Raw genomic sequence first — 19,505 nt, forward strand, 5'->3', positions numbered from 1 at the left:
TCAGTGATCTCATCCTACTTGTACATTGCACATCTGATCATATGCAAGCTTACTTTTCAAACTCCATGCTAACCTTAGATCGAGGCGCCAACTTGGGTCCTTTGAAGATATCACTGTCTCCTGCGTCGACTCCAGGAGGCACTTGTCTGCGCTGCGGAGTGGCCTTCCCTGCACGGGGACTGGTGGACTCTTCAAGCCGACCCAGCACTCTCAGAAGTCTCCTCTGTGACCTGATATTTACAAAGCAATGAATTGAATATTTGAGTGATATTAAGCACTTACTGTCATGAAACTAACCATAAACATGAGCCACTTTATCAAATACTTTGCAGTCAACTATCACACATGTATCATTATTCACCACCACCACTATTTAAAGTCAATAGCATTATTGAAATATCAACTCTTCCTTGATGCTTTTGGATTTCTTTTTCTTCAGGAAATTATCAAAATAATTAAAGTATTCTAGAGACTCATATTGTAATCAATATGGGTGGTCACACTATGCCCATGGTAAATCAAAAGAATGCCATAGGGCCCTACACATTGCTAAAACACCATTTTAGTGCAACTTACTTAGAATCCATATCCTTGACTTTCTCTAGAGCCATGGCCAGCTTGAGGTCATCAAGATTCTGAGAGTTCAAAAGGGGGTCAGTCTCTAAGGGGTCAGAGGTCACTGGCTGGTGGGCAGGTTCTTCTCTGGCCACCTCCTCAATGTGTTTCTCACTTTCCTGGGCAGACCGCAGAATGACCGTTGCTGGTCGTTTGGGCATGTCTGCCGGGACTGGTGATTTTGACTGCAATGAATAAAGACAGAGGTTTTTCCATCAAGTAACATGAGGTTTAACAAGTGGATTTATTTGACATTTTCTATCAGTGGCTAAAGAGCACTTACTGAGTCACAGTTTTTAATTCAGACATGATTGGCCTTTATCACTGTTTCATGATATCAAATAGTGCATCAGTGGATTAGCATTTATTGGTCCCATACAATTGGATACAATGGAAGAAGTCTCACTGATCAAAACAATGTTATATCTAACAGGCACTTGAAATACAAGTCTGGAACATTGTAGAATACTTCAAAAATAGCATCAACAAAGAAGAATGTGAAGTCCAACCTATACTGTTTGACATAGCTACAAGAGTAAAAGTAGCCCTTTTTTCAATAGGTACTGGTAAAAGAAATCATTGCATGCAAGATATCTTAATAACTCCAAAGATATCTAATGAAGCATACCCTTGTCTCTTCCACTGGGGCACTCCTCGCACCACTCTGGCCTCTGGTTGCCGTGGCAACCCTGTTCTCTGCCGCCATTGCTTTCTGGATGGCCGAGACGTTGTCTGCTGGATTGTGGGCCCACTGTGATGGGGAGGCATTCCTCTTCTTCTGCGCAGAGAGCGATGTGGACTTTCTTGGGGTGGGTCCTTCAGGTAGAAGAAACAGAAATGCAACATACCTTGATCACAATGTACTACACCATATTTTCATCATGTTTCAAACTAAACAAGACTAAACAAAAACAACCTCAAATTTTGCTACAGTCTTTTGTCTCACCTACCAATTACTCATGTCTACAGTGAGACTAAAGTGAGCTGAAGGAATTTGTGCAACTGGAAAATAAAACCGCAAGAGGTGAGGAACAGCAAAATGAAGCATTTCTTAAATTAGATATACATCATTGAACTCAACCAGAGCACTATTGCCAAAGGAGGTCAAAAGAGATCTACAAACATGACAATACAAGAAATATTAGGATGGAATACAAACAAAAATCTAACTTAATGAAGAATTAGTTGTTTTTTTCCTTTTGTTTACCGGGGGGGGGGGGGGGGGGGGGGGTGGAGGGACAAGGGGGCAGGAAGTAAATTTAACTAGAAATGTCGCTATGGCGACTGGTATGCCTTCGCCATAATGTGGACAATGTGTGATTACATTTTCACAAAAATTGGCAAAATATTAAAATGACAAGTTTGTCACAAATGTGTTGAACGTTCATCTTCCTTGACCTAGGTTTAATTGGATGAATAGAAGAGCATGTATTTGGGGATTTAAGGACTTTAACTTGACTTCAACCCATTCATATGTTTATGCATTGAGTAATTTCCGAGGAATGGAGAAAAAGTGCAATTTCTGTATTGAAAAGTTCATTGTTACCATTTTCATCTAGCCTTTGACCCTAAAATTCATAGGATAATCACTGTCAGGCACAACATGCATAAATATTTAGTAAGTTTCAAGATAACTTGAGCCACTTCTGAGATATGGAGGAAAAAATTAGTTCAGCACTTTCCCTTGAGCTTTCACCTTTTGACCTATAAGGCAAACAAAAAACAAGAAGAATAAAGAAAGCTTCCAGAGAATCTCTATTAGGTTATACATGCATACACCAAGTGCAAAAAAAAAAAATTATAATCCTGCTGGCATTGCATAAATATGAGTAAAATAGTAAAATTTTGAAATGTTGCCCTTGACCTTTGACCCCTGACCTTTGACCCCTGAACCCTAAATTCTCTAGATAATCACTGCCAGTCAGTACATGTATATATACTATGTTCCATAAAGATACCTTGAACAATTTCCAAGATACGGAGAAAAAAGTGAAGTTTTGATATTTTTACTTGACCTTTTGACCTCTGACCTTTGACCTCATGACCCCAAACTTTCACCAGAGAATATTAATTGAGTAATACATGTATAAACTAAGTTTCAAGAAAATATCTTCAGGCATTGCATAGATATGGTGGAAATAGTGAAATTTTATGTATTTGACCTTGACCTTTTGACCTTTGACCTTGAGTATGTGCACCAAAAGTTGACAGGCACAACTTCACCCCCTAATATACATACATGCCAAGTTTCATTAGGATACCTCAAAAGGTTTTTCAGTTACGCTGTCCACAAAATTCATTACGGACGGACGGAAGGACGGACGGACGGACGGACGGACAACCCGAAAACATAATGCCTCCGGCACCACTTTGTGGCGGAGGCATAAAAAAAAAACTAGAAATGTCGCTCTGGCGACTGGTATGCCTCCGCCATAATGCATGATTTTCCCAATAGGTCTAGATACATGTAGTACATGTGGACAATGTGTGATTACATTTTCACAAAATTGGCAAAATATTGAAATGACAAGTTTGTCACAAATGTGTTGAATGTTCACCTTCCTTGACCTAGGTTTAATTGGATGAATAGGAGAGCATGTATCTAGGTATTTAAGGACTTGAACTTGACTTTGACCCATTCATACATTTAGGCATTGAGTAATTTTCAAGGTACAGGTGTGGAGAAAAAGTGCAATTTCTGAATTGAATAGTAAATTGTTACCATTTTCATCTGGCCCTTGACCCTAAAATTCATAAGATAATCACTTTCAGGTAGGACATACATAATATGTACTAAGTTTCAAGATAACTTGAGCCACTTCCGAGATATGGAGGAAAAAGTTAGTTCAGCACTTTCACTTGATCTTTGACCTTTTGACCTTTGAGGCAAAAAAAGAAGAAAAAATAAACTTCCAGAGAATTTCTATTAGGTTACACATGCATACACCAAGTGTTAAAAAAAAAATAACCCTGCTGGCATTGCATAAATATGAAGGAAATAGTAAAATTTTGAAGTGTTGCACTTGACCTTTGACCCCTGACCTTTGACCCCATGAACTCTACATTCTCTAGATAATCACTTCCAGTCAGTACATGTATATAATATATTCCATAAAGATACCTTGAACAATTTTCCAAGGTACGGAGAAAAAAAAAGAAGTTTTAATATTCTTACTTGACCTTTTGACCTTTGACCTTTGACCTCATGACCCAAACTTTCACCAGAGAATCTTAATTGGGTAATACATGTATACACTAAGTTTCAAGAAAATATCTTCAGGCATTCAATAGATATGGTGGAAATAGTGAAATTTGATGTATTTGACCATGACCTTTTGACCTTTGACCTTTGACCTCATGACCCAAACTTTCACCAGAGAATTTCAATTGGGTAATACATGTATACACTAAGTTTCAAGAAAATATCTTCAGGCATTCAATAGATATGGTGGAAATAGTGAAATTTTATGTATTTGACCCTGACCTTTTGACCTTTGACCTTTGACCTCATGACCCAAACTTTCACCAGAGAATTTCAATTGGGTAATACATGTATACACTAAGTTTCAAGAAAATATCTTCAGGCATTCAATAGATATGGTGGAAATAGTGAAATTTTATGTATTTGACCGTGACCTTTTGACCTTTGACCTCATGACCCAAACTTTCACCAGAGAATCTTAATTGGGTAATACATGTATACACTAAGTTTCAAGAAAATATCTTCAGGCATTCAATAGATATGGTGAAAATAGTGAAATTTTGTGTATTTGACCTTGACCTTTTGACCTTTGACCTTGAGCATGTGCACCCAAAAAGTTGATAGGCACAACTTCACCCCCTAATAAACATACATGCTAAGTTTCATTAGGATACCTCAACAGGTTTTGATAGTTACCTTGTCCACAAAATTCATTACGGACGGACGGAAGGACGGAAGGACGGACGGACGGACAACCCGAAAACATAATGCCTCCGGCACCACTTCGTGGCGGAGGCATAAAAATGTTACCTGCATCCAGTACAATGTCCTGGTGCTTCCTTGAATCAGCTTTACTGAGGTTTTCTTGACTCTGCCTTGGAGGAAAATAGACTTCATCGGCATCATCTTTTCTCCTGAAGTTGAAAGAAAAAGAGAAGATTACTAACTGAATTTGAAGAACATGTCTTTTTGTACATTTGATACTTGAAATGCTATCTGTCACAAAAGGGATCTAAACACAGGAGATGATCTACCTAAAGTGAACACTTGCAAACATTTGCAGAAGTAAATTGACAAAAAATACAAATGACTAGATCATAAAAATGATTTCTCATACCTTTGGGTTATGGATTATTAATGCCATTTCAAATGATAGTACAAATGTATATATTTTGTATCACTTACTTTGCAGCAAGAACTTGTCGTTTTGAAGCTGTAGAAAAATAAAATGATAAGTGCATACGGTGAGTGTAAGTATTATTGAAATCATATGCATATCTGTTGTATTCTTTGCATAACCCTCCAAAATTGCATTCTCCTTAAGTCTTGAATAAGGTTCATGTTAGAAAGAGAATCACAGATTTTGTAGATATACGAGGTTAAGGCACATAAAACATGTTTTGGCTTAGAACGGTCAAAACAACCCTAATCAAATCAGTGCATTGTTTCAGGTAGTACTACACATATTGTCTGCCTGCAGAAGAAGCAGAAATAACATTGATGACAATGAGACAACATTAAAACAAATGGCATTAATAATGACAATCATACTCATCATCATCACTGTCTTCATCTTAATCATATTGATAATCCTCACTGTAATCAACATCACTAGACTATCATCACCATTATTACCATCCTCCTCCTCCTCCTCCTCCTCCTCCTCCTCCTCCTCCTCATCATCATCATCATCATCATCATCATCACCATCATCATCATCATCATCACTATCATCACCATCATCATCATCATTATGATCTTCCTTATCATCATCATCATCATCATCATCATCATCACCACCACCACCACCACCACCACCACCACCATCATGACATCAACAACGACTCACTTTTTACACTGGGGGCAAAGTCCAGAACGATCATGTCACCGGGCTCGATGCTCAGCTTGCCCGCCTGACCCCCCTTGCCATTGGTGCTGCCCTTTTGGACATCACTGGGGACATCAATGTCCTCTTCAATCTCCTCCTCATCTTCCTCCTCGATGTCATCCTCTGAACTGGACGAGTCATCATCTGAATCGGTGCCCTGTACAGCACAGCAAAATCAAATGGCACCTTTACGTCATGGAATATGCACATATAGGCAACAGGTAATGAATACATTATAAGGATATCTAAAGCTAGCAGCTATTCTAAAAATTGTGACAATAAGACTTAATATAGCACTGTGCCAAAACCAACTGGCCTCTACAGGTGATTAGAGGTAATTGAAGTAACAATCAAACTCTATTTCATTTCTTTATCAAGCTGCCCAGTTTTAGACAAGCCTATGAGACTATGCCATTTTGGTGATCATCTGGAAATTACTTAACATCACTCTCCAATGATGGTATTATGCTATAATATCATTGGGTTTCCAAGGACTGTAAGAAGCCTTTGAAGATTATACCAAAATAACAGCACAGAAAATATCAGTTTCAATGGAAGGATGGAGAAAAATTAAATGTTTCCGATGCAATGAAATTGCATCAGTGTAAGGGTTATTGGCTGCAGCTTCAGCTCATCTCATGAAACAATTCAAGACCACAACAAAATTACTGCTCACTTTGCACAGAGACTAGAAATATCAGTCATGTGACACACAATTTCTCACCTTCTTACAAATGCTCCGCCGGATGTGTGGGTTAGCTTCCAGACTCCGTCGTAGTGTCTGCATGCAAGGAGAGTAAAAGGATGAATTTTGCCAGAAATCACTGATATGAATGATGCATGTAGGCTACCCTATGAATTCCCATTAACATGCAGAATCATGAAATGTGCTCATTGCCTATGTGATGTTGGCATGTGGTTTCCAGTGAATACAAGAGAGTTAACCCTATTCTAACTGGGTTATTTGAGACTAAGTTTTTACTGGGGGGGGGGGGGGGGTCAATTTTGATCCCCCCCTTCAGATCTCGGCCGCCGATGGTGCGATTGCTGCAAAATTTCACCCAAACATAGAGCCAGATGTCATCTACAAGATTATATGGTCATACAATAGAAAAATATTGATTTTCTATTTTTAGTAAATTAATTATGCAAATTTATGCTTGAAATCATATTTTCGCCTGTAACTCTGTTAAGAGGACTGAAGGATTGCTAAATTTTTGTGTCAGAATTCCTCAAGACACGTCAAACAATTTTTGTGCAAAAAAAGAATAGCAAAATCAAATTCAATTTTCTTTTGTTCTTTATTGTTTTGTGAATTTCTTATGTATTTCACTGATTTTTCAATCTTTTGTTTTCTATTATTTTTTGGCCAAAATTTGTTGCAGGCACTTTTCCAAGCTTATCTACATTAGATTTGATTAATTCCAATGATCAAAAAGTTGAAATAATCTCATCTATATCAATTTAACAAGAAAACACAATTTGCATTGGATTTGCACACAATATCATTAATTCTAGCTGTTTTGGGGTCGACATGCATATGCAAAACATTATGTAACTTCAAAACGGTGTACCCAGACGTTGCAAATTTGATCTCAAAATATGCAGGAGACTTCAAGGAAAAAAGTCATGAAATGGCGCGGTAAAATCTTTGCGCGTTGCAGAATCGCGGCATGAAATGTCGAGGGGGGCGTCAATTTGACCCCCTCCCCCAGTTAATATAGGGTTAACTAGGGAGTCACAGACACCATGTTTCATGTTCAAGGTAATTGCATACAAGTTCTGTAGTCAGGAAATGTCATCATCACATGGCAGAGATAGATCTTTTGACTGGCCGAAAGGATAATCAGAGTCATAGCTTTGACACCATCCGTCAATAAGCTGCTGTAATCAACACAGCATCTACATGTACTCAAAACAGCTTGTATTTATGCTTATTCTTCCCTCACTCACCATTAAATTCAAATGATGCGTGATTTCAATGCATTCAATTTTCTGACCATTTGAAGTGTTTTTCAATACTGTTGACTATTATGATTGATACATCAAGTATTTACACTAAATAATACAGTGATGCACACAGACACTGCTTCCCGTATTAACCCTATTGTTATCTTGACCGAGGTATCCAACTATGGCTTTTAAATACTCTATTCTTTGTGCTCACAGAATTTAATACGCGTTTTCCATTATACAGTGCACTCTCGTTAGAACTCACAAGGTTATAACGAAATTCCTGTTACAACGAACTAAAAATTCAGGCCGCAACATTACATGCTCTATCTTTTTTATTGTTTCATTTGCTTGGTTATAACAAAATGTCGGTATAACGAAAGAAAACTGCCATTCCCGAGGACTTTGTTATAACGGGAGTCTACTGTACTACAAATCTACACTGAATTTTGTACTGATAAAAGGCCAATACCTTCACATCTTCAATGCTGAGAAGCAGCTGTTGGTTCACACCGTCATCATCCTCCTCCTCATCCTCCTCATTGTCACTATCATTGTTGTCATCACCACGAACCCTGTGCCGACCTTTACCCTTGACCTTCTCCGCCTTCTGCTTGTGCCGCCGAGGCGGTGGCTGCTTGTTGTGCTGGCTGGCGTCGATCTCCAGATCACTGTCGCCGTCGCTGCCCCTCTCTAGGATGACCGTCATCTCTCTGGTCAGCTGTGGGTCATCAGAGGACGGGCAGACACACATCAACCGTCTTTCATACTGTACATATATCCACACATATAATGTTATAAAGAACCTTGTACGGGGCTGCATTCTAACCCAATTTTTCCACTGGTCTGACCTTTCCCTGTTGGACAAGTAGGTACCCAGTTGTTCAGTTGTTTTAGTCCATGCATGAAAAAGTTACTGGTAAACAGTGATTTTTTACTGGTCTGGACCATCGGGCCAGTGCCAGTGTGCAGCCTTGCCTTGCATCTCAAAAATTTTACAATTTCATGAGAGCAAAAAACCTTTTCATATTTGAAACACTTTTGCAAAATAACATAAGTGTTTAAATCAAATAATGTAAAAACACGGTTTTGGATTACAGTGATATTATAGTGATTTAAAATCTAAATCAGTTTGTTTGATATTCGAAATTGGGTCACAAGGTTTTAGAACATATGTAAACTGTTTATGTATGTATGGCCTTAAGCCCTTATTGCGCCTTGTTTGTGGATCAGGAAATTATCTGGCATGCCTTGCATGCTGCTCTGCACTTTTGACCCTTAAAGTACACAACTCAACAATCATGAAGCCAGTCCAATTCCTACAAACAGGATGTACTGTGACATAGACCAGATGGCACTAGCTATATCCTCTCCTTGGTTGTAGGTGATACATTGTATTATGATGGGTACATGATGACTGGCATGGGGGAGAATTTACAAAATATTCCACCTGGAGGGTTTGAAATGGTATTGAGGGAGTTTCAAAGTCCCGTGATTATCTCTCATGGCTCGTAATTTCCCGAAATAGCGTTTGAAACCGCGTGGTCGGAACATACTGTCCAATTCCTACAAACAGGATGTACTGTGACATAGACCAGATGGCACTAGCTACATCCTCTCCTTGGTTGTAGGTGATACATTGTATTATGATGGGTACATGATGACTGGCATGGGGGAGAATTTACAAAATATTCCACCTGGAGGGTTTGAAATGGTATTGAGGGAGTTTCAAAGTCCCGTGATCATCTCTCATGACTCATAATTTCCCGAAATAGTGCTTGCAACCATGTGGTCAGAACATTCTGTATCCTCTTTCCCAACAATAACAACAAAAGTCAACATCTGTTTAATATATGGGTGAGACATAGTGTTCTAAGAGGAATGCACACAATAAACCTCAAAATCTCCTCGGTAGCCATTTTCAGAGAATTGCCAACAAGCTAGAAGCTATAAAGCTCAAGTATATTCAGCTTCAGTTCTATTAAACAATGGATCCCTGGCCATTTGCTTACTTCTCATGCTCACATCTTATTTTGTCAAGTGTTCACTCGCCAAAAATAACAGAGCACTTAAGCCTACATGTACCAATGAACTTCATGGAAGTAGCCACCCCTACCTAAACAAAAGAGCGATGCTTTATAGGTAGATCCAGGTCTCCTCAATGTAGCTCCTCAAAAACATAGAGACGATAACTTCTTTTCGTACTGTTAAGACACATCCATGCAAACATGAATCAGCAGGGTCTGTCTTTTTTTACATCTTTTGGTAAGATCACCCAATGTTCACACAGAAAGACAACTACACTCACCCTTGCGAAGTCATCTGGGTTATGGTCCTCATCGTCATCGAGTTCCTCCTCTGCCTCATCTACTTCCTGAACCATCTCGCCTTTATCCTCCTCCTCCCCTTCGTCCTCATCATCTCCCTCCCCCTCTCCATCATCCCCTTGGCTCATCAAGCTCTCGTAGACTTCAAAGTCGTCCGAGTAATCTGCAGCTAAGTGAGTACAAGTGGTAAAGTGAGAATCATCACACACATACATACATGTACATATCACACATACATACATATATACACATATACATACATACATACATATACACATACATACATACATACATACACACATACATACATACATATATACAGGCATGTATGCATGTTGCGTGTATTTTGTATGTCTGTATGTCTGTGTGTATAATTATATTATGTATAATGCATGCATAACTGCATGTAAGATGTATTTAATCCAAATTGCATAAATTGACCACTCCATCGATACATTACACTGAACTCCTCAGGCTCAGGATTGGATCCTTTGAATGGCCCTCTACAAGTCTTTGATTTACTTGGCGTCATCATAGGTAATTCAGTCAATCTCAATACACCTACACAGATACAACCATGAGTTTTGATATCCTGCCTTACATACAGTATCAGTCAGATAGTTTTCTTTTCAGCCAGCAGAGCAAGTAATGGTTTTATGTCTTCTTTTTCTCTCCTTTTCTACTTCTTTTCTCCTTTTTTTTTAACGTTTTTTTGATGGGTGGAAGGGATATAGCTGAGCTGCAAACAACTGACGCTGTACTTGTGAAACTCATCATGATGAATAATGAGGAGTCTTAAAGCAGTGGAATATCTGTGAATGAAAACTTTTTCTATCTATCAAACTTTCATATATTGGTATATGTTTGCTCTCATGTGACACAGTGAAAGCTGTAAATCAATCCTACAACAGATACTTCACAGATTTTAACACCAATCACGTTGTCTAGTATTGTTGGACTCCCATTTGATTCCTATTTCACATTTTGCAATACTTATAGGCCGAGTCCATTTCATACATAGTTTTTTTTTTTCCTTTCACACCCGAGAGTCACATGACCTTACCAAGAGCTAGTCTTGACTTCAGCTTCACTCTTTCTCCTCTGTCTGTCTTGATATCCACAGAAGCCTGTGGTCAGGAAAATGTAAATAAAAACAACAAAATGATAAATAAAACAAATAGTGAGATAAACAGATAGATCGCTACATATATAGATAGATAAATAGTCACACAGACTGAAAGTAAAATAGACAGTCAAATAGGCAGATAGCAAGATAGACAGATATTAAGACAGACAGATACATAGATAGATAAATATGTTTGACAGATTGCCAAGTGTCTGACATAATCAGAATTTAGCAGCCACAGGGAGAACAGTAAGAGAGAGAGAAAGAGATGAAAAACCTATGCCTGATTTGCCTGCACTTGCACTTCAAGTTCTTTACAAAAGTAATATATGCCATTTGATGAAACTGATGAATAGCTCTATCGGGAATTTTCTGATTGCCATCAACACTAACAACAGAACTTACAATGCCAAAATCAACACCTGATTCAGTTTGTAATCTTTTGCGAGATACACAAAATAATAGCATATCACATTTTCCATATATTTTCAATATCTTTCATTGTTTTTTTCTTCCTCCTCATCCTCCTTCTTCCCTAATTTTTTCTTCTCCCTACGATGAGGATGGTAAGAAATGATAATGTGATCACTATCATCATTCTCATCATCACCACCAGTGCATTATCTATGATTCTTCATACACTATTTCAATTTTCAAAGTTATCAGGAGTAGCAGCACAATCCTAAGCACTAAGGAAAGGGAACTCACCTGTGTCCAGTTTTTCCGATGCACTTTCCCAGGTGCTGTCTTGGCTCGATCTTGGTCAGCGACGCCTTCTTCATTGACATCCAGCTGACCAAGGAGAGCTCGGCGTGGGTAATCTGGTGAGTGTGTTGAATGGTTTACTTAGTATGGTAGAATAGGCAATACATCATACATCAGTGACATAGTATGCATTCATTAACACAAAACGTACCAGTACAAGTGCATGCAGACATACTAATAGATGCATACGTACATGAATTCACAGTTCACTTATATGTAATCTCAATTTCAAATTTTATGTAGATAGCTTTAAACGCACTGCTTTTCTGCTGAAATTATCACTCACTATGAGTTCACAAAAAGAAATTTACTATCACTTCATAATGCTTTAATTTAAACAAAAACTACATGATAGAACCCTTAAATCAAAACAAGACTAGCTTGTATTTGAAGGCTGTAACAAGAAGAGGTACTACATTCTCGTAGTCAGTCTACAAATCGTGTAACATTTGGCCGATTAGCCTTACCTCCAGCTGTTTTGGGTTTCTTTGTGGCTGGTCGTCTGGGAGAATACTTCACACCTGCCCCAACAGCCCCAAGCCCCAGGTTAGCCCCATTGACGTAGAGGGAAAAGCCCTGCTCCTTCCTCTCTAGATCAATCTGCTTCTGATCCTTGGCTTTTAACTGCTTCAGCAACCTGCAACACATATTGAAATCAAATTGAAAGCATGGTGTATCTCCCCACAAATGATTCCTCTCGTCCCCCTCCCTCTCTTCTCTTCCAAACACAAGCCAGTAAAAAGTACACTATAATTTATATTGTATCTTTCAACCAGCATTATGATATACACTGGTCTGTTTTAAATAGGTAGGTGATTTGTTGTTGCTATTGCTGCTTGTTGTTGTTTTTGTCCCATGTAACTGCTGTTGTTGTAGTTGTTGTCAATGATGCTGCTCTTGTTTGTAAGGTTAATTCATCAAACTTCTTAGCACAAAGTTTATCTGGAGAAATCAGAGGTAGGAAATTTTCATCTTGCCCTGTTTAAAGACATGCATATAAGCCTTACATTAAGCATTTCGTATCAACTCTATTTTTGTGTGTTTAATCTTCTGATGGGCAATAGACAAAAGTTGACCAGTCACTCACAAGGATATTTGTCTCCTTCTTGATTCTTTATTTCACAATGATGATCTGTAAGTACCACATTCACAGCCCGAGTATCTGTTTGCAAGACACCTTAATATTCAAAATCCCATTGTATGGATAGGAAGGGTAATGCCAACTTTTTAAATAATGTCTTATGTCTAGTAGCATGATCAAATTATCATTTTTGTTCGACAAATAATCAGCAAAAACAATAATCCACTTGTTATTCAATGGGGCCATCTTAATGCAAGCTCAATGAATCATTTGCCCAAATCCCTATTTCTAACATATAGATCAACTCGCAAGTTAATAACAAGAAAATAATCAATTTTACAACAAGCTTACCTGTTTTTATGCTGCAGATTAATCAAGTATTCATCATACTTGTCAGGCCCATCATATTGTCCCCTTGGGGTCTGTGAAATGATAACACATATTGATATCTTCATCATCAAACACTTTGTTGACTAAACATAAATTTTAGAGTCTGGGTCTCATATTAAAACATATATATTTGTTTTTTTTCAAAAGGACTTTGATCGAATTAAAGCATGACCAATCATTCAAAGCAAATTGAGATATTCTCATTTGCACTATTAATTTGCCTCTCAAGTGATGTTGATGGTATCCATTAGTAATCAAGACCAAGTTTACCTGACTTGCATCAGCCATCTTTGGGGGACTTGGCGCTCCCTTTTGCCACTGTTTACGATAGCCCCCAGGTCCTAGAAAGCAGACAGAAAAAGGGAAATCACATGTCATAAATCATTTAATTCTCAGTAGTCTTACATATGTCACTTCTGTTTTCACATAAATCTCTCTTCCATAAGTTTGTTAACAAAATATGACTTAAATAACTACCCCCCCCCCCTTCCCAGCCACTTTCTTCTGATATTGTACTCGTGATAATGCCTTAAACTTTAATATACCAAGAGCCAATATTCAGACTCAGAGGTGTGTCCAAATGTGCCTAACCCATCACAGCGTCACCCTGATAAAGTTGCAAATGAAAGCCACGTCTCAAAGCTCACAGGGGGCAGGGGGAAGAACGCTCCTTCCCCCTCCCCCCCCCCCAAAAAAAACCAAACAAACAAACAAACAAACAAACAAACAAACAAACAAACAAACAAACAAAAAAACAACTTCCCCCTTCAGTTACTTCCCTAAATCACAGTTTCTCACTCCCAGTCAGGATACATTAAATTATTAATCGTATAATGCTGAGCATCAACACAGTAATGCCAACTTAATGCCAGTGCCCAACCAAGGAATTGTAAATTGCTTGGCATGGACATGGTGATGTCCGGTCCATGTCCTCGACATGAGTCGACGATGACAGTAAATTTAAGACACTTCCAATTAAATTAACACTCTCGATATACACGTCATACTCACAAAAAGGTAGATCTGCCGTTTCCTACCATTCCTCAACGTTTGGGCTGCTGACGTTACTTTGTAGACTGGCTCCGGTCATTAAATTTAGTTTTATGCGCATGCAGAACCTAATTAAAGTCAAATATACCTAATTGAATTGTCTCAAGTCGACAATTTGATAGGCATCGCATCGCACATATCATCGCATCGCATTTCATTGCACTGCCTATAGAAGCATAATAATAGACAACGCAAATTTGAGCATGTGGGACTGATACACGATCTCGCGCGAATCCGAATCAATTAGCTTGAAATGTATCAATATTTTACAAGTAGGAAAATTAAATCACAAGGGAAACACCTACGTCGCACATCATATCTTTCGCTTTATCTAAACTTACTATCCATAGTGGCTCGGAAGCTTCATTGAAGATGCAAACTGCTGAGAAACATCGGTAGATATTCGTTGCCTCCTGTCTGTAGGGTTTGTATGGAATTCGAGCAATGAATTCAAAGCGTCCTCAGCGATGGTCTATAGATACGGGATGAAAGAAAAAATTAAAAACAACACCATCAACAATCAATATACACTGTGTAATTGCTTTTTCGAAATGTAGAGGCCCGAAATAAAAGGAAATACCGGTACCAAATTCTGAATTTTATAACAGGATTAAATTGTAAGGAGGTTATGATATTGTGAAGTTTTCACAGAACAGTTTTTTAGCAGGCAATAAGAATTACGTATGCAAAATAGTGAATTGAGTCATCCCTTCACAATTCGCCACACAGTAGGCCTACAGAAGTGTAGGAGGGAGGATCATGAAATTTCCCGTTTTTGTGATCAAATACAGTTATGCCCCGTCTCAAATCCTGATGTGAGCCTATCCAGTGGCGTATCTAGGGGGGGGCAAGGGGGGCACGTGCCCCGGGCGCCACTCCTTGGGGGCGCAAAAAAAAAAAAAAAAAAAACGAAGAAGAAAAAAAAAGAAAAAAAGAAAAAGAAAAGAAAAGAAGAAGAAGAAGAAGAAACTCACCGGAAACGGGGGGGGGGGGGGGGGAGGAAGAATGGTGGGGGGGGGGGGCAGAAAACGAAATAAAAAAAAGATAAAAACAAAACATAACGATGACTCGGACAAAATGACAATGTTTATTGTGTTCATACAAGAATTCCATGTTATGTAAGCTGAAATACAACAATTTTCGGCTCGCTCGCTGCGCTCGCTCTCTAAATTTCATATAGAAGAAGAAGGTAAGAACAAAATGTGATGATGACGCGGACAAAATGACAATGTCTATTGTGCTCACACATGTCATTTTATATTTAGCAGGCAAAATGTTTCACGGAGCAGCGGCTGCAATTTCTTTCGTTCTGAAGCGATCGCTAATTGGATCAAAAGAAGGCGCCAACGGTTTCGAACATACGGGGGGGGGGGGGGGGCGCCAAAAAAAAATCAAACAAGATAAGAACAAAACGTACTGATGACGCGGAAATGTACAACTTTCGGCTCACTCGCTCGTACTAATTTAGAGTATTTTTTTCAAGTCTTCAGCTTGTTGGTAAAAATCGTTATCTATAAGGCCGTCATTATATTTTGATTAGAATTGTAAGATTTGATAAGCAAAAAAATACAAGAGTTCCATGTTTTGTAAGCTGAAATACAAAAATTTTCGGCTCGCTCGCTGCGCTCGCTCGCCAAAATTTATCAAGAACAAAACGTGATGATGACGCGGAAATAAAAATACAAATTTCGGCTCACTCGCGCGTCCATGGGGGGCATTTCATGAAGCAATTTGTCAGATATTTCGTCTGACAAACTGTTAAAAGCTACTGAAATCCTTGCCTCTGATTGGCTGAAAGCAAATTTTGTCCGACAAGTTGCTTCATGACAAAATGCTTCATGAAATGCCCCCCCCCCTTTAGAATATTTTTTAAAGTACTCAGTTTGTTGATATAGATAAATCGTTATCTATAAGGCCGTCACTATCTTGATTAGAATTGTAAGATTTGATAAGCAAAAAATGACAAGAATGCCATGTTTTGTCAGCTGAAATACAAAAATTTTCGGCTCGCTCGCTGCGCTCGCTCGCCAAAATTTATCAAAATTCATTACATTTAAATCACCCTCAAAAGACCCTTTTAAGGGCTTGAAAAGCATATCATGTGGACTTTGCTTAGAGTCCCTACCGGGATGGGGTTGGGGTTGAACACTAGTCTTTTTCAGAAATTAGGGGCGCAATTTTCGCGCTTGCCCCGGGCGCCGTTTTCCCTAGATACGCCACTGAGCCTATCTAAAGGGTCCTTATTTTGAAGTTACTTGACAAGAATACCTCTCATACATAATTATGTTTTACACTAGCCAAAAAAAAAACCACAACATACATTTTCGCTGTTTTTCACGAACAATGGGAAATTGTTCGGTGATAACATCGCGTGATCATCATCAGCTCACTCATTTACCAAATTGCTGCTCAAGTACTGTTGTACAAAAATAAACTAATCTTTGGAATTCCATATCTTCCATACTTTTAATACTCCGATATTGATCAAATTTTCACCGTAGTGTTCGTCATACTTAACTGTTAAGTTCAGAATCTTTAAACTGGTCTGGATATGTCCCTTTAAAGGTAATGTTTACCACTGGGAGCAGTACGTTATTTAAAAAGAAATGATCGAGTTATCACATTGGATGCATATGTGTATAGGTCAGTTGTATCACAAAACATCCTACCATAATCCAATAAGCATTTCGAAATAAAACCTAAAATATAAGGAGATATCATTATTTTTTTCTCTACAAACCATACCTGTATTGATACAGAGTTTATTCTAAGAAACAGTTTTATTATAACTATTGTTCACATTTTGTATATCTAACAATACTTCTGATGATTTTTTTTTTACATTGGTTGTTTCTATCCACAGCTGACATTTTAGAACTAATTTGAAACACTAAAGCTGGGCTTTTGTTTCATCTGCAAGTGGTAAATCATGCCTTTCAGGGAAAGCGGTATCGGAGTGTAAAGCCCTATAAATAAGGTTAAAAAAAAATAACCAACGAACACTCTGTGGTGCGTCAGGTAATTCATTCTCTACAGCGATCATGCAAGCTCCATTTCTTTGAAAATAAATTATGTAATGAGAGGGAAGATACTTGGGAAGATACGAGTAAAAAAACAGTTCATGGAAATAAGTTCGTCACAGCGACGTCACCAAAGGTTTGACAACTGGCTAAAAGTCTGTACAAAGTTCACTCATGTGTCCTTGAGCTCACCTCACTGATCTACCAACATCTATTGGCTTATCTATCGTTTTGACACCTCGCTTCCTGGACGAACGAAAGAACATAAAAGTGAATAAAAAACTCACTTTTTTTTACATCGCCCTCAGTTTTCCTTGATTGGGGCCAATCATAATAACGACCACGATTGCTGTGTACTATAAAAGTGCAATAGTTCTTGGACCGCACAGGCATAATACCAGTGACGGAGTCCCTCCCTAGCTCTTGATGATAAATATAGGTGACAAAAGCCCAGCTGTCCATGTGACTTCAGATCATTGCGTCCAGCTTTGTTTCGGAGAGTTCCCGTCAATTCGCCGTCATCAATCGTAAGTAACTGGCTTCTTTTTTCAATTGATCCCGCAATTCTGAGTCAAACCTCTTTTCTTTTGTCTTTCAGTGGCACCTCAACCAAATCTATTTTAAAGAGTGCTGTTGTGAGTTTGCTTACAGGTTAATAGTTGAGCGAAAAATATTCTCTGAGTTGGACCAATACGGGTTTTCTGATTTGACTCTAAACCTGCCAGAAATATAGGCAATGTTTGGGTATGAAAAAGGTATATTAAGATATATTAACTGTTCCTCGTGATCTCTCCATCAAGCTAAGTTATGATTACGTTTCCTGGGAAGACACTGAATCCGAAGAGTCCGAAGAATCCAAAGATTTCCATTGAAGCATGACACAATGGGATGGGGGAAAGAGTAACTGACAGATCGTATGCTTTCATAAAGCATCTCTTACACAGCGATTCAAATAAAATATCCAAATGTTCCGCGCGGATCACGTTTTGAAACGCATACAGGAAAAGGACAAAATGAGTTATTTTGTGCAGGGAATGTTTATTCACACTGACATATCTCTACAGAAAATATGATTTCTCTTTTTTTAGTAATTGATTGAGCTTTCAAGTTTTACCAGTTACTCAAACATTCTTAAGTTAAATAATGTACAGTAAATATATTTTGTTCCTGTAGGCAACAAGAACTTTAGGACTACTGTATAAGGGATGGTGGAGGAATTGTTTTGTAGTATAAGCAGACAGACTGTACTTTTTACACTCGGGATATTTACTCTCTGAACAAGGGCAAAACAATATACTCTGGTCTGACTGCACACGTCAAGAAAATGAGTTGCAGCTTGTATGAGAAAGGAAACTGCGAAAGACTCTATAGTAACAACCTTCAGTAGTCACTGGTGATAATAATTCATATGTATTCGTTTGTACTAGCTCTTGAAAGATTTCGATACCCAAACAAGACAGTGATAAAACTTCATACTGTTTCTAAATTTGTTTTTCGTTTCTCGTGTTTTGTGTTTTTGTGTTTTGTTTTGTTTTGTTTTGTTTTATTTTTGTTGTGGTTAGTTTCTCTTGTATCATCTTGAGTGGTGGGCAGGAGAGTGTGAAATGGAAGAAAGGCCTATCATAAGGCAGCTAGATGAACACTTTTTGGCCAAGAAGACAATTTCCAGTTGTATAGCGTTCATGATTCCATGGAGTCGGTGCGGGCAAGTGGCATAATTATTATTAATAAGACAAAGCAAAATGTATATGATGTCACTGACTGGTGTCTCAGCTTGTCGTGGGAAGAGGCTTCTGTAGCACGTGGTAATTTCGTTTAAAGAAAACCAAAACACAAAGAGCAGTATGGATTGCGTGAAAGCAGCAATATTAGCAGAACACATCGGTGAAAGTTTGAGGAAAATTAGACAATCGATGCAAAAGTTATCAATTTTTAAAATTTTGGTGTTGTAATCACTGGATAAAGAGACTACTAGAGTCCATGACGTTATGTGTGAACAACAATATAAAGAAAATCATTTTTAATGAAAATTACACATTCCATCAACTTGATATTTACAAAGTAATATTAAGGGTAGTAATAATGGTA

General features: G+C 38.2%; 1 protein-coding gene across 1 annotated transcript in view; it reads right to left on the bottom strand.

Moving 5' to 3' along the window:
• The window catches only part of LOC139744093 (katanin-interacting protein-like), a 44,991-nt gene extending 30,165 nt beyond the window's left edge, over positions 1-14,826 (bottom strand). The window contains exons 1-15 of the mRNA XM_071654550.1: positions 14,739-14,826; positions 13,618-13,688; positions 13,309-13,379; positions 12,344-12,513; positions 11,820-11,932; positions 11,049-11,112; positions 9,967-10,154; positions 8,131-8,379; positions 6,430-6,486; positions 5,667-5,862; positions 5,003-5,030; positions 4,628-4,731; positions 1,244-1,431; positions 577-800; positions 74-230 (exon numbers count right to left, since the gene is read on the bottom strand). Of these exons, the coding sequence (XP_071510651.1) occupies positions 74-230; positions 577-800; positions 1,244-1,431; positions 4,628-4,731; positions 5,003-5,030; positions 5,667-5,862; positions 6,430-6,486; positions 8,131-8,379; positions 9,967-10,154; positions 11,049-11,112; positions 11,820-11,932; positions 12,344-12,513; positions 13,309-13,379; positions 13,618-13,688; positions 14,739-14,745 (1,887 nt within the window). The 5' untranslated portion in view covers positions 14,746-14,826. The remainder of the gene's footprint in view (positions 1-73; positions 231-576; positions 801-1,243; positions 1,432-4,627; positions 4,732-5,002; positions 5,031-5,666; positions 5,863-6,429; positions 6,487-8,130; positions 8,380-9,966; positions 10,155-11,048; positions 11,113-11,819; positions 11,933-12,343; positions 12,514-13,308; positions 13,380-13,617; positions 13,689-14,738) is intronic.
• Positions 14,827-19,505: the final 4,679 nt, after the last annotated feature.

The sequence above is a fragment of the Diadema antillarum genome, unplaced genomic scaffold (genome assembly GCF_040938485.1).
Source record: "Diadema antillarum isolate AM-2024a unplaced genomic scaffold, OU_Dant_1.0 seq00001136_RagTag, whole genome shotgun sequence".
Classification (NCBI taxonomy): domain Eukaryota; kingdom Metazoa; phylum Echinodermata; class Echinoidea; order Diadematoida; family Diadematidae; genus Diadema; species Diadema antillarum.